At 38.6% G+C, this 18,246-nt stretch overlaps 1 protein-coding gene across 2 annotated transcripts in view; it reads right to left on the reverse strand.

Annotated features, from left to right (window-relative positions):
* Positions 1 to 18,216, reverse strand: part of LOC127648890 (retinal-specific phospholipid-transporting ATPase ABCA4-like) — a 73,437-nt gene extending 55,221 nt beyond the window's left edge. For both annotated transcript variants that reach the window (XM_052133706.1, XM_052133705.1), the window contains exons 1-8: positions 18,102 to 18,216; positions 13,558 to 13,648; positions 13,076 to 13,169; positions 12,072 to 12,213; positions 11,083 to 11,222; positions 9,201 to 9,328; positions 7,135 to 7,332; positions 1,172 to 1,261 (exon numbers count right to left, since the gene is read on the reverse strand). In XM_052133706.1, the coding sequence (XP_051989666.1) occupies positions 1,172 to 1,261; positions 7,135 to 7,332; positions 9,201 to 9,328; positions 11,083 to 11,222; positions 12,072 to 12,213; positions 13,076 to 13,169; positions 13,558 to 13,623 (858 nt within the window). In that variant the 5' untranslated portion in view covers positions 13,624 to 13,648; positions 18,102 to 18,216. The remainder of the gene's footprint in view (positions 1 to 1,171; positions 1,262 to 7,134; positions 7,333 to 9,200; positions 9,329 to 11,082; positions 11,223 to 12,071; positions 12,214 to 13,075; positions 13,170 to 13,557; positions 13,649 to 18,101) is intronic.
* Between the last annotated feature and the right edge of the window lie 30 nt (positions 18,217 to 18,246).

The following is an 18,246-nucleotide window of genomic DNA, read 5'->3' on the forward strand; positions in this document are numbered from 1 at the left end:
CGTATTCTATATTTGTGGTGGTGGGGGCGTGATGAAGTGCCAGTTTGTGAATGGATAGCGAGATCAGGAGTGGAGAGCGAGATCAGGAGATGAGAACAGTAAGGATCATCATCTGGGAATGATTGTCTCTAACAGCTGTTTGTCATTGCAGAGAGAGTGGAGATGGGCTTTAAGAGCGAGCCGGACACAAGTGAGGGGAAAAAGAGACACTGAGTTATGTTTGTGTGTATCTTTTGTTATATAGAAGTTAATTTGTGTCATTAAAAGTTGACTACTCAGCCAAGTCCCAGCTTCCTCCTTTCCTGACCGAACAGTGGTCTTTTACAATATTCTATATGAATTGTGATGTTATCTCAGCAGGTTGAGGAAAATGCATCAGGGAGAGTTTCCTGGGAGGGGCAAATATGCTCTCACTGATGAAGAACAAGTCTCCCTGATGTTACGCTCACACTCAACTACAAAGCTCTATTACAACAGCTTGCAAACGCTGTGCTTCAAAATATAAGGCCAGTGTATCACAGTGAACGTGAGATACAAAACTTTTCCATGTGTTGTGAACTCCAGTGCACACATGATTGTCAAATTAGGTCAAGATAAGTGTAGGTGAAAACATGAAGACTTCCATAGAGGCTCTCAAAATGAAAAATGACTCATTGCTCAACCATGGCTAAACTAACACTTCACCTCCCTACAGTGCTTTCCATTGATACACTTTCATGCAGACCCACACACTCCGAGGAGATGGATTTACTGATGGGTGATAATATTAGTTGGCCTGGCTTTCTGTCACCCAAGCAAAAGGGAAATAATTTTACTCCACCTACAGGATATGGCCTCAGTGGAACGTCCTTTCGAAATAATGCTGGAACCAGAGCGATGACATGCATGCATATATATACACATACAGAAGTATGTGTATTGGTCATATGAATACCTTCAACTTTCCTTACAAACACAAAACTAAATTTTGTTGACCTGCTTAACCTTATACCTTAGGTTATGATGTGATAAACAACAAACTGACATGCACTTAAGTATGCAGAACACACACTTTCCAAGCATCACTTTTCAAGCATGCGTAAGAGCTAAAAGGAAGCAAGGAGCTTCCTGGATGCTAAATTAAGGATCGTGAAAATGGGGAGAGGAACTGAACATTCTCAATCAGATTTACCTCCTGAAGTTTGTCAGATACTGCTGAAAGCACTCGACCCCAGAAGTGCAGGTCTATTCCAGACGTGTGGCTATCAAGCACCATCGGCAACTAAACATGGAAGGATAGACAGATTTCAGTTTAAATCAACTTAACGTATTAACAACCTCAAATGTAATAGGAGTGTAAATCTGGATCAAAAAGTTTCAAATTAAAAGATAATTAAAAATATTGTTTGTCTTATTAACCCTAAAATGCATTCATGGTTCATAAATGACCCAGTAGTCTACTTTTTAAATATAATTTTCATCTGAGACTCTAGGAACGACTCAATTAAGGTGTCTTTGACCATTTGAACTGACTTTTTTGCATTTAGTTATATATATATAATAACTCCTGCAGTGCATTTTAACTTTTCATTGCAACTTTTTCAGTCCCAACTAAACATAAAGCTTTTAAATGTTTGACAATTGAGTGAGATTGTTTTTTTTTTACAAAATTATTAGTAAGAAAAATTTGATCTTAGTCATTTGTACTTATGACTGTATGTCTTTGTGTGGAAATGTCCATTTCACTGTAAAACAGCTTTCTGTATATTATCAAAAATTGTTCTCATAGAGAACAAACTTCTAATTTACACCTGGGTCATTTTAAACCCACATATGCATGTGAAAGGGGTAAAGTTACATGTGCATTTTAGGGTTAAACTCATTTATAGTGAAGAGTGGACAGGAAACTATTGGGTAGACAGAGGGAATTGGGATAATTTAGCAGGCTTGAACCTTTATCACCCACATGAGCACCCCACCTTAACGTGTCTAGAACAATAGCACTAACCAACAGTGTACAATCAATAGGTTTTAAATGAAAAATCTCTAACATTTAAATAGTGATTTCATGTAGATATAGGGGCAAAAGTTATTGTGCACAATTTGACAACTAATGCAAATAATTTTGAGACAGCAAGATGCTTTTTTGAGTAAAAATTAAAGATAATGCTCACTCAAAATAAATACTTCAGGAAAGCTTGCACGATTTTATGTTAATGTTTCTGATAAAATCTGGCATTTTATACCATCTGAAGTATTTTATAAACAAATTAATTTCCCTTGTAATTAGACCAGTCAATATGAGCCCACTATGAATTTTTTTAGAACAATTCTGTTCCCCCCATTTAAAAACAAAAAAAAATCTAGGTGTTTTATAGGGGTTTTTAGCCTCTGCAACAGTGGGCTTTTTATCCCAAATACCATCCTTTTATTATTGGACAGTTATTAATTTTTTTTTTATTTAATCACCTTCAACAAAACTGAAAATTATAAATAAGTATTTTGTCTCAAAATAAATGTGTTAATATCAGGAATTTTCATTAGCTACATAAATTTGCAACATTAAAAAAAAAGATTTTGTGCATGATTTAGCATCTAAAACATGAGTAAAAAGATACAACGTCAGATTTTTTCCCCGAAATGTTAACATTAACTATCAAGGGGAGTCACGTGACGCCATGTGGGGTTCGGACACATGAACGGCGAGGTTTGATACTGCAGGTGAGATTCGATACACTCTGATCCATAACTGTCTAGGAAGACAATATGTCAAAGAATTCAAAATTCTCAGGCTCTGGAGACATTAAAAGACACTTACGTGCTCAAGCTGACACCCCTCCAGAGGCCTCGAGCCAGGGAGTCGATTTGGCCAGAGAGGTCAAAGTGATTCGGTGAGAATTGCTGAACGTATCGGCAATGCTGACGAAGGTCGTTGCAGACTTATAGGATCTTGCTCCAATACATCGATCGATCATGGCCATGGAGATGAAATTCACTGAGTTGGTTTCAAGAGTGGGGGATGTTGAGAAAAGGATCGATTATCTGGAGTCATCGGAGAGAGAATTAGCTGCTAATCTGCTAGCAACCAAGGTGGATTTGCAGCACATCTGGGAAAAGTTGGAGAATATAGAGAATCGTAACTGGCGGAATAGCGTCTGAAATGTTGGGATTCCTGAGGGAGCAGAGGGTCAGAATATGGTGGAATTCCTGGACGGGCTCTTTCCGAATCTGCTTGACATAACGGGCTATAAACTGGAAATCGAGTGAGCTCACAGGGTCTCAGCTCAATTCTGGCCAAATTTCTGAGATCATCCGATAAAGATCTTGTGTTATGCGAGGTGAGGAGAAAAGGAGGGCTTTCTTGGAAGAACCAGAGCATTTTCTTGTTCCCAGACTTTGCAAACTCGACAAGAAAGAAACGTGATAGATTCAAGGAATGCAAGAATCTCTTACATCAGCGGAAGGTAGCTTTTGCACTGATGTTCCCGGCCAAATTGAGAATAGATACTAAGCATGGCCGTAAAATATTTACATGTCCACAGCAAGTAATGTCCTCCATAATGTCAATGACTGAGTTATTTTGAGGTTCTCATATTGCAGCAAAGTGAGCCTGACTCACTGAATATTCACTTGACCATCAGAGGAAGCTGAGTGCCTTTTTTGTTTATTTTTGAGCTGGTTCCACCTAGCGGCTGGAGTTTGTTTATGAAGCAAAACTCCTTCTAGACAGCATTGTGGCTAAATCTGCATGTTCTTTGTGCTTACGTCTCCTATTGGTTGGAGTTTGTTTTGTGGAGTATTTCTTGCAAGACATTGGAGTGATTGGGTCATCTATTGCACTCATGTAGCAGTTGAATGGGCCGGCTCACTGAACATTCGTTTGATTGTCCGAGGAAATTGAACAGGCCTTTTTTTTTATAATTTTGTATATATAGATATATAATTATTTTTGTGTGTGCTGGTTCCGCTAGAGGCTAGAGTTTGTTTTGTGGAGGAATATACCTTTGGGACAGCTATGTGGATGAATCTACATGCTCTTTGTGTTTAGCCTATTGGTTGGAGTTTGTTTTATAGATTATCTTCTGTTGTGTAATTCTGTTTTAAAAATGTGTATACTTGAGCAATCCGATGGCAAAGTTGTCGCAGGAGCTCTCGTAGGCACAAATGGACTGTTTGAGTTTAGAGGGATGGACGCCGGTTGACGCCGTTGTGCACAGGGTTAATGAGCACATTTTTCTTTTTTCTGTTTTTTTAGTTCGGGGGAGGTACAGGGTTTGATTGTTGAACTAATGCGGAATGTGGTCTTTATAATTTTGTTTTTACACTCAATCTATTTTTTCTAATATGTCAAAATATAAAATGTTAGTATGAGTGGATTGTCTCTCTATATGTGGTATGTGAATGGACTGGGGCACCCCATAAAAAGAAGGAATTTCTCTCTTCTTAAACATAAGAAATATGATATAGTGTTTCTTCAAGAAACACATCTTTCCCCACAGGGAGCTGAAAAATTTGGGAAGATATATGGACATGTTTTCTTTAGTGCTGACACAAGTAAGAGCAGGGGAGTCATTACATTGCTAAGTAAATATCTACAATTCAAATGTCTCAAACAGATTAAATATAAATTAGGGAGATTCGTTATAGTTTTAGCAGAAATTAAGTGGCAAAGTCTGATTTTGGATAATATTTTTGCAACTAACGCTGATGATCAGGGCTTTTTTATAGATCTTGAAGGATGTTGCAAGCCGCTGGCACCCCTCATGATATAAAGTTGGGCGGAGACTTTAATAATTTGATGGACTCAGTCCTTGCTCATAGTGAAGCAAAAGTGTGTAAGCCCCCTAAAGCAACATTGACGTTTCACAGGATGTGTAAAAATCTTGGTCTTATAGATATTTGGAGACTTTTGAACCCAATAGAAACCCCTAAACTCATAATTGAGTAAAAAAATGATCTTGATTCTGAGATAATCTTGGAGGAGCTTGGCGAGGTAATTAAGGCCTTGTCTACAGCAAGCCTCCCGGGGCAGACGGCTTTGCTGCTGAATTTTTAAAATCTTATACTACAGAACTAGCACCACTTTTGTTAGAAGTTTATACAGAATCATTAAAGAAAGGAAAGCACAATGACACAAGCCTGGATCAATCTGATTCTTAAATAGGACAAAGATCCAAGTGAGTGTAAGAGTTACCATCCAATTTCCCTGATCCAGCTAGACCTTAAAATATTGGCTAACCGATTAAGTAAAGTTATGACATCTCTTATACATATAGATCAGGTGGTGTTTATTTGGGACCACAGCTCTTCTGATAACATTAGGCTTTTCATCAATATTATGTGGTCAGTGGCGAATTATTGTTCTGTCTTGCCCTGGAACCATTAGCAGCTGCGATAAGAAAGGAAGATGATTTTCCAGGGGTGGTGGTGGGAGGTATTTGCTTTACGCAGATGGTATTTTATTATTCGTCTCCGACCCCACTAGATCTATGCCTTGCCTGTGCGGAATTATTAATTCCTTTTCTAAGTTCTCAGGATACAGAGTCAACTGGTCTAAATCCGAAGCTTTGCCTCTGACAGCATACTGCCCAGTAACTGCTTTTCAGCCAGGCACCTTCCAGTGGCCCAAACAGGGCATTAAGTATTTGGGCGTTTTATTCCCAGCAAATTTGTGTTATTTAGTTAGAGTTTAGTTGACCCCTAAATAAAAAGGTTTTCGAGTGATATGGGCAGGTGGGCTTCCTAATATTTATCTATGATTGGGAAGATATTCCAAAATTCAATTACCTGCTACAGTCTCTCCCTGTAAATGTCCCCCTCTCTAATTTCAAGCATTTTGATAGTATAGTGAAGTCCTCAATTTGGAATGGCAAACGTCCCAGATTACATTTCAATAAGTTACATAGGCCGATTGACAAAGGTGGGCTAGGCCTACTCAAGGTTTTGTTTTATCACTGTGCATTTATATTGCATATATATATATTATATATTACATGCATATATTCTATTTATTTATTTTTTAAATGTTCTAATTGTTAGTGACAACTGTTGTGCGGGTTTGTGCGGGGGTATATAATAATAATGTATATAATTGATTACATATATCATGTCGTGTTTGTTTGTCTTATGAATTGAATCAATAAAAAAATTAATAACAACATTAACTATCAAGAGAAAAAATCAAAACAAATGGAAGATTAGCAACTGGTTTCATAGCTGTCCTGACCACCTTAATCTAATTAGTGAATGAGGCCAAGTAACGTGTCCTGCTACAATCTGCTTCTGCCTAACCTAGGGTGAACCTCTGAGAGAGAAAGAGAGAAGGGCTAAGAAAGAGAAAGCTGATAAGCAGTGTTGTTTCAGCAAAGGTATTCATAGTCCTCCTAAAATCTATCAGCAGGTAAGTAGGTCTGGCTCGAGATATAGGTTCCTAGTTTAATACACCACCTGCTAACACGTACGATGTGTTTAGAACAGCTATTCCATAATTCCAAGGCGTGTGACATATTATGTGATGGCTGTACAGCTCACTTACTGCATAATGTAGTGGACACCGGTCTTGGCAAAGACACATTTTGCTGTTATTTCTATTTCTGTAGAATCTGAGCTAAATATTTTCAAACTTAACATAAAATACATAAAATAGATTTACATTTTTCTAAAACAAAATTGGTTTTAAAATGTATTAGGCAAAGAGAAAAGTGACTTGTACATGTTGTTACAACTCTGTCTATAACTGATCTGAACACTACCAGTCCTAAGGAACCATTTAACCTGAATCGGTCATGCAAGAACAGTACATCACAGCAAATTCACAAAGTCACAAAAAAAGGTTAAACTTTATTTAAAAGTGTCCATGTTACAGTATAATTACACACACGTATGGAATAATATTAATAAACAACATGTACTTACTATAGGTTTAGGGTTAGTTGCTTGTACTTATGCATAATTTACTGTTATTACTATAGTCATAACATGTAATGTGTATAACAAGGACACTGTAAAATAAAGTGTTACCAAATATATAAATAATTTAAATAAATTTAAATTGGGCAGGATTTTTGGAATGGTCCTATTTTGTGGCTAAATTGCATATCTGTATGTCTGGTATAATACATAGATCCCACATAAATAGAAGGTTCCTCTACTGACCAGCCGGAAGAGTTTGAAGAAGTCTATGTTGGCATAGAGCACATCCTCGATCTGCTGCAGCCTCTGCTGAGAAAGGGCACACATTGCGTTACGGACACCGTATAGCCCTCTGCGGCTGGGGAAGATGAGGAATCGCTCCAGGAGAGCCTGACTACAGGCAATCTGCTTCAGAGTTAGATCTGGGACTCCATATGCAAACTGGAAACACAAGAAAAAGAGATAAGAATGTTTTCAAAAGAATATTCACACAGTTCTTTTTTTTTTTTGGTTGGGGTCTCAATTTTGTTCATTAAAAGGTTACAGATAAGGGGGAAAAGCCTGCCATTGGACAGCTGATTAAAAAGTCTGGGTAGCTTTAATTGTATTTCCTTGAGAGTAAATAAAGACAGAAGTAATTTAAGATATGTTGTACATGTATAGAGCAAAACAAATTATACAAAATGTATAAACGTGCAGGTGTGTGACAATTTGATACAAGAAAGAGAGAGAGCTAGGATGAAAAGACAAAAAATTATGAGAGAAATTGATTGAAATAAAAGGAGAGGGTAAAAAAGAATATACACTTTGAATGGAGAAAAGAGGAATAATTGTTGCACATTTATAAACAGGTAATGTTTCTAGTAAAAAGACAATGGTTGCCTCAGCTGAATATTTGGAAAGCACTTTGCCAGGCTTTTGCATTGCTAACCACACTGTTGTGTTTTCAAGCTGTTATTCACTTCCAACATCACAACAAATTATTTAGCCCGCCTCAGTGTATCCTGACAGCTCCCAACACTGAACACAACATTCTGAGTATGTTCCTGCAGAAATATCCTTAGTTTGATTCAAATTTCCTGCTCTTTAAGACTTGGATGAATTGAAATTCTTAGATCAATGAAATTTACGGTGGAAATCTGTGTTGAAGCAATCTTTAAAATACAAACAATGTTGTGTAAGTGTTACAGGTACACAATGTCCTGCATCACAGAATGTAATGGTGCACATAGTACATTTTAGGATCAAAGAAGACTACTTAAGAGTCTATGATTTGTGATTCTGCCCAGACAGTGGAGCTGCAACTATAAATAATCTTTTGTGAGAGAGGTCAGCGTGAAACAAAAGAAGGCATATGTCACTAAAACAGTGACATAAAACCTCAGGAAGGGCTCATAGAGCCAGTGACTGCTAAAAAAAACACCACATGAACCTACTAGATTTTGTTCTGTGTTTGAAAACTTCTAATGAGTCCCTATAGAAGTGTGTGAGGATGTGATTTTGTGATTTCATCTTGCAGGGGCACCAACAACATACTGGTTGAAGCAGTAATACATCTAAATAATAAAAATAAAAGTTTCTTGTGACATAATTAGTTATTAGCTGGGTTTCCATCCAACTATTTTTATGTGCATTTTGGAATTGCGCATAAGAAATCCTGAATGGAAACCCTTGGCATGCAAATAAACTTGCATAATTCACTTTTGCATTCATTAAAATGTTCATAAAGGTAATGGTTTATTTGCTAAATTATGATGTGTTTTGAACATTGGAGAATGTGTTGTGAGTGTGAGATAGCTTGATGTGACTGGCCCAACGAATGGACAGACGTTGGCTTGCAATTCTTAGACATAGCCCATGAATAACCCACTTCTGAAGAGTTGAATCCACAGATGGTCTTTAAAGTGAATCCTCACAATCCACCAGAACAGTTGGAGGCTGGCAGCGTATGGGCATCGCAGCCCATTTCAACCCTCATTATATCAGATATTACACCTATACTGTGGGGTCTCCTGGCAGCATTTTATATAACAAGGTAAAATTGCTCCATTCCTGCAAATGATCCACACCGAAGCAAGGAGGTCATTCAGATGCTCCATCATAACAAGGCGGCACCATAAACTGTTGCACATTTCCATCCACTATGCGCATGGCATATTGGATGGAAATGTGCAACAGTTTATGTTTTCTTTAGTCTAATTTTTTGGAAATGTTAAACATTTCGATAGAAACCCAATTGTGGTTTTGACAAAGCAGTAGGCTATAAAGCTAGATAAAGGAAGTAGTAACACAGTATTTCTATAGCTTACTTGCTCCACTCGCACTTCTGCATTTGTGAGATCATCTACCACACTCTGTGAAAGTCCAGCATCCCTCAGTAGGAATGACGTCAGACCCTCATCATCCTTTAGAATGTACTCAACTTTCAGCCCTTTACCTGATGGAAGCGCAAAAGTGAAATGATTAGGGGAAAAGTGTGGATTAAACTGTCAACAAGAGTGTGAAATGTGGATGATTTTCTGGTCTCTAGATATGGATTCGGTCCCTCTTTAAACTTAAGTCTCTGGGATTTTTCACAACTTTAACATCCACCAGGTGAAAATTCTAGAAAAGTGAAAGCACTCCTTTCCACACAAAGCTGCATATTTTGAGGTATCATTTTTTTTTTGGAGCACTAACAGGCACAGGACAAGTTATTCTCTGAAATTAAATATAGTGTAGGGTTCAAGGGTTTGTTCAAATCCTAAGTAATAGTAATAGCGATGCTCACCTCAAACTCACCACTACTACAAAACTCATAACAAAGTCTTAGCCAAACCAAATCTTTAAAGCTTGTTTTTTAGATAAAAAATACAAAATATAAATATTTCCCATACACCAGAAAACTGGTTTTGTGGGACCTAGACACAATAAATTGAAAAAAAGCATTCCACTCCTTAAATGAAGCCCTCTTAACAGTGCAGCAGTTCAGTGAACAGCATGTATAATGACTTTGACGTATATTCACTGTGAGGACAACTGTGCTGACAAAGTGCTTCAATGGAACACTTGATCACTGAATTCTTTGCTGAAAAGTTTTGTTGCTCAACAGTGCTGAAGGATCACGACATGGGAGTTGTGTCTGGAGTAAGTGCAGACAGATCCCAACTAACCCACTTCAGTAAAAGGTGTTCAGGGATTAACTGCAGGGCTGTCACTGTAAAATATACAACAGAATATTAAAAAAGAATGATGGAAAAGGATATTCCTAAATAAACATCCTTTATGACGTTTACGCCGCTCATCCACACTAGAACAACCCTCGAAAACACTCTCCACAACCACATACTTTAGAAATAAGGTTATTGTCAGGAAACTGAAAATGGAGATTTCAAACTTAAATGGATTAGTGTGGACATGGTCTAAGGTTTTGACCTGAATTCTTTTATTGTGCCAATACCAATCAAATTGGTCCAAATAGGGGAATTTTAAGCAAATATATATACAGTATGCCACGAACAGTGCATTTGAGTGTCTCATTCAATTGAACTCCGACCGTCTCACTGAGCCTCGCCTTAGACTGTATTGAGTGCAGCTCCTGAGAGCCTGTGAAGATTAACCTGAACCGGATTTGAAGCTGTGATGCTCGCGCCGTCTAAGGAGTTTCGTGCCAAAGATTCTCAAAAGTATTTTGTCATATGGGTTTCATACGCGAGCCTTAAAGTAATGTGTGAAAGTGAAGAATTTTGGAAAGCACTTAAACGGACATAGGTCACAGGCATCATAGGCATTAATTGCCTTAATCGTAAGAGCCCTAAAACAGACAATTAATCACCATAATCGCAATTATTTGTTTGACAGTTTATCGTCAGCCAAATGTCATAATTGTGGCAGCCCTAGCTAAAATAGAAGCATTTTCACTAGTGCTCTAAGATTTCGAATGCCAATTTATGTTAATCCAGTAACATGTCCTGTTTGGCAATGTCACGGTCATTTAACTTTTTCCATAAAAACCTCAACAAGCAACAAAAAATTAACCCCAGCCCATTAGAGGGAGCAGGAAAAGGACACAGGTATGATGGGAGTGAAAGTACAAGAGAGGAAAAGCCCACTCTCTCCATCCATCACTCAAATCCATTAAAACGTCCATCCATCCACTCTGAGAACAGGATTAGCAGGTCAGAGCACAGAGAGTACCACTGTCCTACATACCTGCCACCAGTTCAGGGTTGGTGCGTAGAGTCTCCATGAAGTTGCTCATTATGGAGGCTTCACGCCATAGACGACCAAGCTGATTAAACTCAGTGTCATTAAAGAGGAGTTCCTGAGAGTCAGCGTAGAACCGCGCCAGTCTAAGAAAGGGGATAGAAAGAGGCATTTAACATAAAAATGTACAGTACTAAACAACAGAGCTATGATAAAATTGGTTGCTGGAATATGGATTTATACTTCGAACTTTAAACATTAAAGACCATTAAAAACTTAATGTACATAACATGGCCAAAAATATGTGAACAGGACACCCAAATGTACTGTTAAACATTTAATTTAAAAACCATGTACATTAAAGGTCCTCCCTTTGCTCCTAAAAGAGCTTCCATTCTTCTGGAAAGGCTTTCTACTAGATGATGTAACATGGCTGCAGTAATATGATACAAAAGCATCAGTGAGGTCAGACATTGATTTTGGGCAATGGGCATTCAATGGAATTCAAGTCTTGGATTTGTGCAAACCAGTCACGTTCTTCCACACCAGACTCAGTGAATAATTATTTATGGGTCTCACATTTTGTACAAGGCCATTGCTGTGCTGGAACACTAAAGTGCCCCATTTGACTAAAGTATGTTGATTAATTTATGCAACTGCATAATGGATGTAGATGAAATACCCAAACAAGTTAATTAGAAGGGGGTGTCCACATACATTTGGCCATATAGGCGATATCTTCAAATAAAAACTGCTATCTAATGGCATAAGACTATAAATTTACCATCCTAATTGTTAGTTATTGGGCTGTTGACAGTCCCGCTAGCATTCATGCTTTAAAAACCCCTCTGGGGAGTTTTTTCAAATTTTTCCTCCCAAATGAGATGTATCATAGTTCTATGACTGGATGCCTACGGTCCTAAAATATGAGCAAGATAGGACAAATATGAAATACTTCTAGAATGATTTTGACTCTGGGGGACTGGTTAACTCACATGGAGTTGTTGTAGTTTGATACGACTCCAGGTGACTCTCCTCGAGTTTGGTAGCGAAAACATGGGTTATTAGCATTGCAGAAAATTCCTTGGATCCAAGGCAGGATTCCTGTAGAGGGCATAGCTTTGCTGGGAAAATGACCTGTATTTACAAATAAAGAGATGATGAGCAAGTCCTCAGACACCAAAAACAATTGTTCATTGAGATTTTAAAACTCAAATGCTTATCACAATATATGTGGAAATGTTCAATTTAAAGAACAATGTCAACATTTTAATTCTTAATTAAAGGTGCTCCACAGAATCTTTGTCGTTTTAGCATTTTGTTAACTTGACTCTTCACACCCCACCCTCCAAAGACATGTCAGCTAACCTAATGTCAGCAAACCTGAACCTGCAAAATAATTATCAGGCTGAGTATGAAGGTGAATTATACAGAGAGCATTCCTAATGTTTCTGGCTGATACGTTTTCTAATTGTTTAAAAATTATTTAATTTTTTTCCTCAGCCTGTCACAAGACACCTTTGTCAGTAATGTCTGTTAAGTGGTAGGACATTTTTTTGAGTGGAAGTGAAAAAAATATATAAAAATACACCACATTTAGGATAGGATTGTACTAATGTACTGTAATATATTATCAGTGAGCAGTTCCAAAAGTTTTGCATTTAAATCTAACCCATCCAACATGTAAGAACCTCTAGAAATAATGATTGCTGACACAATGACTGCAAGTGTGACATCACTTTTATACAACAGGTCTATAAAGTTCATTAATTGTAACTACTGTATATAATGACCTTGAGCCTAGAAACTCACATTTCACAAACAAAAATAGGCAGTTATCTTGTTTATTTTTTGCATGCCAACATAAATAGTTCAGTAACAATATTTTGAACTATAGAAATGGATATCAACATACAAACAGTGATGCAGTATTAAATTACACTATTTTATTGGCACCCTTGGTACATTACTTGTTGAATAATGTATAGTATATTCTTACATTCATGTTGGCGATACAGGGGATTGGCTTTTCGTAGCCACACTAGTCCAAAGAATAAAACCACAGGCCACAAAATCTCAACCATGAAGCGAATCTGTGAACACATAACAACAAAAGGGCATATTAAGAAACAAAGAACTATGCAGATCTGAATGTTTTATCTAGGCTATATCTCATTAAAGGCATCCATGTTTAGATGTTAAACAAATAACAGCAGATATAAATTACAGACGAGACTTACAAAGGAAACTTTTTGTAGGAAAGCAAATACTCAGGGATTTCAAAAGATGCTAAACCTATCTTTCAGTTTTGAGAGGATGTCAGAGAGAACGTCACTGAACTAAATTGTGCACTTGCAACTACATTTCTGTGGTTAGTATCACATGATATAAACAGTGCACTCAAAATATAAGCTGTGTTGAAGCTTTGGAAAATACAACCCGTGATGACTGTTTTGCATCCCTGTAATCCAGCTTTTGTACCTTTTGTCTCTTGCGGAGTGTCCAATTCTTCCACAGCAGCAGAAGGATCTTGCTGCCTGAGTTCATTGCGGCAGACCAAGGTGTGACAAACCTGACAACACAAACATAAGGGTAGCACAAAACTAAAAGGTAAAGCGTTTGCTGAGGTGGTATATTTACACTGGAGGCCAAAAGTTTGGAATAATTTACAGAGTTTTGCTGTTTTGGAAGGAAATTGGTACTTTAATTCACCAAAGTGGCATTGAACTGATCACAAGGTATAGTCAGGACATTACTGCTGTTGTGTCGATGAGTTGACACTAGGGGTCATGAGTTGTCCTGCGGAGCCCAGACATCTCTGATCTTGAGAAAAGGCCAATGGAAATTGGCGTGTGGAATTTGCATGCTACTCCCCCGGACATACGGGTATAAAAGGAGTGACGCTGCAAACAAACATCAGGTCAGTTTTCCTGCGGAGCTGAGCCAAAGACCCAGCCATTTCAGCGGTTGGTTCAGTGTTGTGGCAGGAGGGACACAACGTCTCGTTCCCTCCATCAGGGAACGGAGGTTACATCAGTAACCGAGATGTTCCCTATCTGTCACTCACTCGACATTGTGTCGATGAGTTGACACTAGGGGTCCCAATGGAAAATGCCATAAGAGCTGAACCGAGTTACACAGACTGGCGGTGCGAGGCGGACAGACCTCTGTGGGCCTTGTAGCCAGCGCAGCAAGCTGTCACATAACTACCCCCAGCACACTGGTGGGTATGAAGCGGTCCCCAAATATATGGTTCAAGCTGGGGGGGTGTCCCTCCAAAGAGGAGGACACCGCGGAGACCACACCCGGCCACAGGGGGGAGTTAGGTGGAATACAACACACGGTCTTACCGGTTAGGTGTGGAAGCACATCGTGCGGAGCGGTGTCGTGGTAGGTCCTACCCAAGGAGGGAGGAGTTACTACAAACACGGCGACCAAGGACAGAGGGCCCTCTGCCCGAGGAAGTCACGGTTTACCAGCAGGGAAACCATTTTGCGGAATATACATCACACTCGGTTTCCTAGGGGATAACCAGCACATGTGGAGCACTTACCTCTGTACGAGGGCCAGGTGACGCCCGTACTGGTGTGGCAGCGAGCCTCTCCGAAGACTCGACGGCCGCTAGGCTAGGGAGGAAGAACATCCAGAGTTCACAGTTCTTGCGAACGCAACTGGGGAAATATCGCACTTCTTCGCCTAAAGGAGGGAAAGGCAAGTCTAGTCAAGTGGTTTTTATTGTCGTTTCAACCATATACAGTTAGTACAGTACACAGCGAAACGAGACAACGTTCCTCCAGGACCTGAAGGCGTTATGCACAAGATATATGCCCGGCCAGCTGACCGAACTTACCTGTTTGTGTCACCTGATAACACACGGGACTATACTGGCTCAACCCTGAGATTACAGAACCTTGCAAAGGTGTTAGGTGTTACCCAGCCCGCGACTCTACATATGTCTGCTAGAGAGGTGCCGTGGGACAACGCCCAAGAAGCCACAACACCCCTATTAGAATTGGCTCGTAGGCCAGCTAGCACGTGCTGGGCGGGGATGCGGAGGATTCCACTCCAGCCCGACACTCGCGGCTGCCCGGGCCGAAAGGCAGCGATCGTGGCCATCAAAAGGGGAGAGACATTGACCGCAACCAGGAAATAAACACAAACGAAAAGGCATCTTGAAAAAGACGCTTTCCGTTTGCGGCACTCTTTTAGAGAAATTTTTACTCTTTTGTGTGTTTTTATATATATATATATATATATATATATATATATATATATATATAAACGAAGTTATTCACTCCGTGAACTTTTTCTGCTGCTGAAGTGCCCAGGGGTGTGTGCTCAGCACAACGTAGTGTGCGAGGGGGAGAACCGCTGGAAAGCGCCGTAGATCCAATAGCGTGTAGAGATGAATGGAGGCGGCAGAGGAATTCAGCTCTGTGACTTGCATGCTCAGCTCCGAAGAAGATATCTGATGTGTGTTTGCAGCGTCACTCCTTTTATACCCGTATGTCCAGGGGAGTGGCATGCAAATTCCATGGCCTTTTCTCAAGATCAGAGATGTCTGGGCTCCGCAGGAGAAGCCCCTAGTGTCAACTCATCAACACAACAGTCGAGTGATTGACATCACTATTTGAAAAAAGTACATTTTTATCAAATCTAGACAGGCCCCATTTCCAGCAGCCATCACTTCAACACCTTATCCTTGAGTAATCATGCTAAATTGCTAATTTGTTACTAAATAAAAATCACTTGCCATTATATGAAACACAGATGAAAGCTATTTGGTTCATTAAATGAAGCTTAACATTGTCTTTGTGTTTATTTTTGAGTTGCCACAATATGCAAAAACTGGCAAATCTTAAGGACAATATTAGGTCAAAAATGGCAAAAAAGAAAACAGGTTATACAATGCTTGAAATTGCCAAAAAACGAATCCAAAACGTCATCCAAATGTGTACACTACAGTCTTCAAAGACAAAGGACAACTGGCTCCAACAAGGACAGAAAGAGATGTGGTAGGCCAGATGTACAACTAAACAAGAGAATAATACATCATAGTCTCTAGTTTGAGAAATAGACGCCTCACATGTCTTCAGCTTCAGCTGACAGCTTCATTGAATTCTACCCGCTCAACACAGTTTCATGTACAACAGTAAAGAGAAGACACAGGGGTAAGGGCCTTATGGGAAGAATTGCAAAGAAAAAGCCCCTTTTGAAACAGAAAAACAAAAAGAAAAAGTTAGAGTGGGCAAAGAAACACAGACATTGGGCAACAGATAATTGGAAAAGAGTGTTATGGATCTTAACCCCATGGAGCTTTTGTGGGATCAGCTAGACTGTAAGGTGCATAAGAAGTGCCTATGGCAAGTGCTACAGGAAGTGTGGAGTGAAATGTCACTTGAGTATCTGGACAAACTGACAGCTAGAATGTCAAGGATCTGCAAAGCTCATCGTTGCTGCACGTGGAGGATTTTTTGATGATAACCCTTGGAAGTAAATTAAGAAGTTCTGAACATTGTTTTCAAATTGTAATAGTAATTTTTAATGTTATTAATTTCCTGACTATACACTGTGATCAGTTGAATGCCACTTTGGTGAATAAAAGTACCAATTTCTTTCTAAAATCTGTACATTATTCCAAAATTTTGGCCACCAGTGTATATGTTCAGATGTCAATATTGAAATTATAGATATATCTGCTAAATAGATCTGACCATATGTATCATCATAAGCGCCATACGGATAGATCTTTACAAGTGTGGCTGTTTACCCTCACAATGACTGTGTAAAACCAATTTATTTAATGAGATTTCACAGACAGCCACCAATAGACTGAAAAGGGCACCAATATGCGGTTTCTTAACATTTTTAAAAAACTGTCCATTTTATTCGCTAATGTAACTTGGACATTTTATTTAGTCATGTAAAATCAGCTAACCAACCTTTAAAGGAAAATTTTGGCCTAGCAATGAAGCACTGAACTATTTAGAGTCTACTACTTCAAGACCAAAACAGCACACCTCAGAGGTACAAAAGAGAAGAGAGCTGTTATTATGTGTCTGTTAGACTTCTAATTTTCCATAGTAGTCTTTCTACATAAATACTAATTAAAGCTCTTTGAATTTAGGTTCAGATAGAAATCTTGGCTCTTACAGAGCCTCGTATGACAGAAATATTTCTTAAGTATATGGTTGATATATTGTCTGCTCATGAAGCATATTGTAATAATGCAGGGGTGGGAAACGTCAGGCCTCAGGGCTGTATAAGGCCTGCGAGACCATTTTACCCAGACCACAAGACCATTTGAGAAAAAATTTGAAAAGCAAAAAATGGCCTTTATTCAATTAACCTGAAAAAAAAAAATCCTTTCAAATAATGTTTAAAAATAATTTTAAATGATAACAAAACAAAATATTGTATAATAGACAAACCTTTTAGTGTTTTTGGTGTGTGAGCACGTAACTGAGTGCGTAAATTAATTTCAACCCACGATCAGAAATTGCAAGCAATGCAATTGATTGGCCCGCGAATGATTTCGTAAATACTCAAAATGGCCCTTAATGGAAAAAAGGTTCCCCACCCCTGTAATAATGTCTTAATTCTGTAGCTTAAAGGAATGTTCCAGGTTCAATATAAATTAAACCAACTTAATTAAAACAAACGACTGCATTTGTGTCATAATGCTGATAACCACAACAAATAATTCGGATTTACATAGATAAAGCAAAAATCGAGATTACATTAAGTGTGCATTTTAATGTTTATGGACTGGCTCCATTCATCTCTATTGTAAGTGCCCTGCTGTAACCACATTTGCTTTTTTATGTAAACAAAGGATGAGTAGAAATTATTTTCTGTGGTAATCAACATTATGCCACAAATTCTGTTAACTGGGTTGAACTTTTACTGAACCCAGAACATTCCTTTAATGGTGTATATTTTGTATCTGAAACTATTTGTTTAGAACCAAAGCAATTCACACTTGAGTCATAACTTAATAGAATAGAATGATATTGGTGGCTTACCTCAGTGTAGAAAAACTTTGATTCCCTCAACATTTGCATTGAAAAGTATATAATTACAATCCATGGTAGTCGCTGAAACGCAACAGTCAAACTGGCTGCTCCTGACAGACGCAAGTGATGGCACTAATCTGATTGCCTTAATCTG

The sequence above is a fragment of the Xyrauchen texanus genome, chromosome 9 (genome assembly GCF_025860055.1).
Source record: "Xyrauchen texanus isolate HMW12.3.18 chromosome 9, RBS_HiC_50CHRs, whole genome shotgun sequence".
Classification (NCBI taxonomy): Eukaryota; Metazoa; Chordata; class Actinopteri; order Cypriniformes; family Catostomidae; genus Xyrauchen; species Xyrauchen texanus.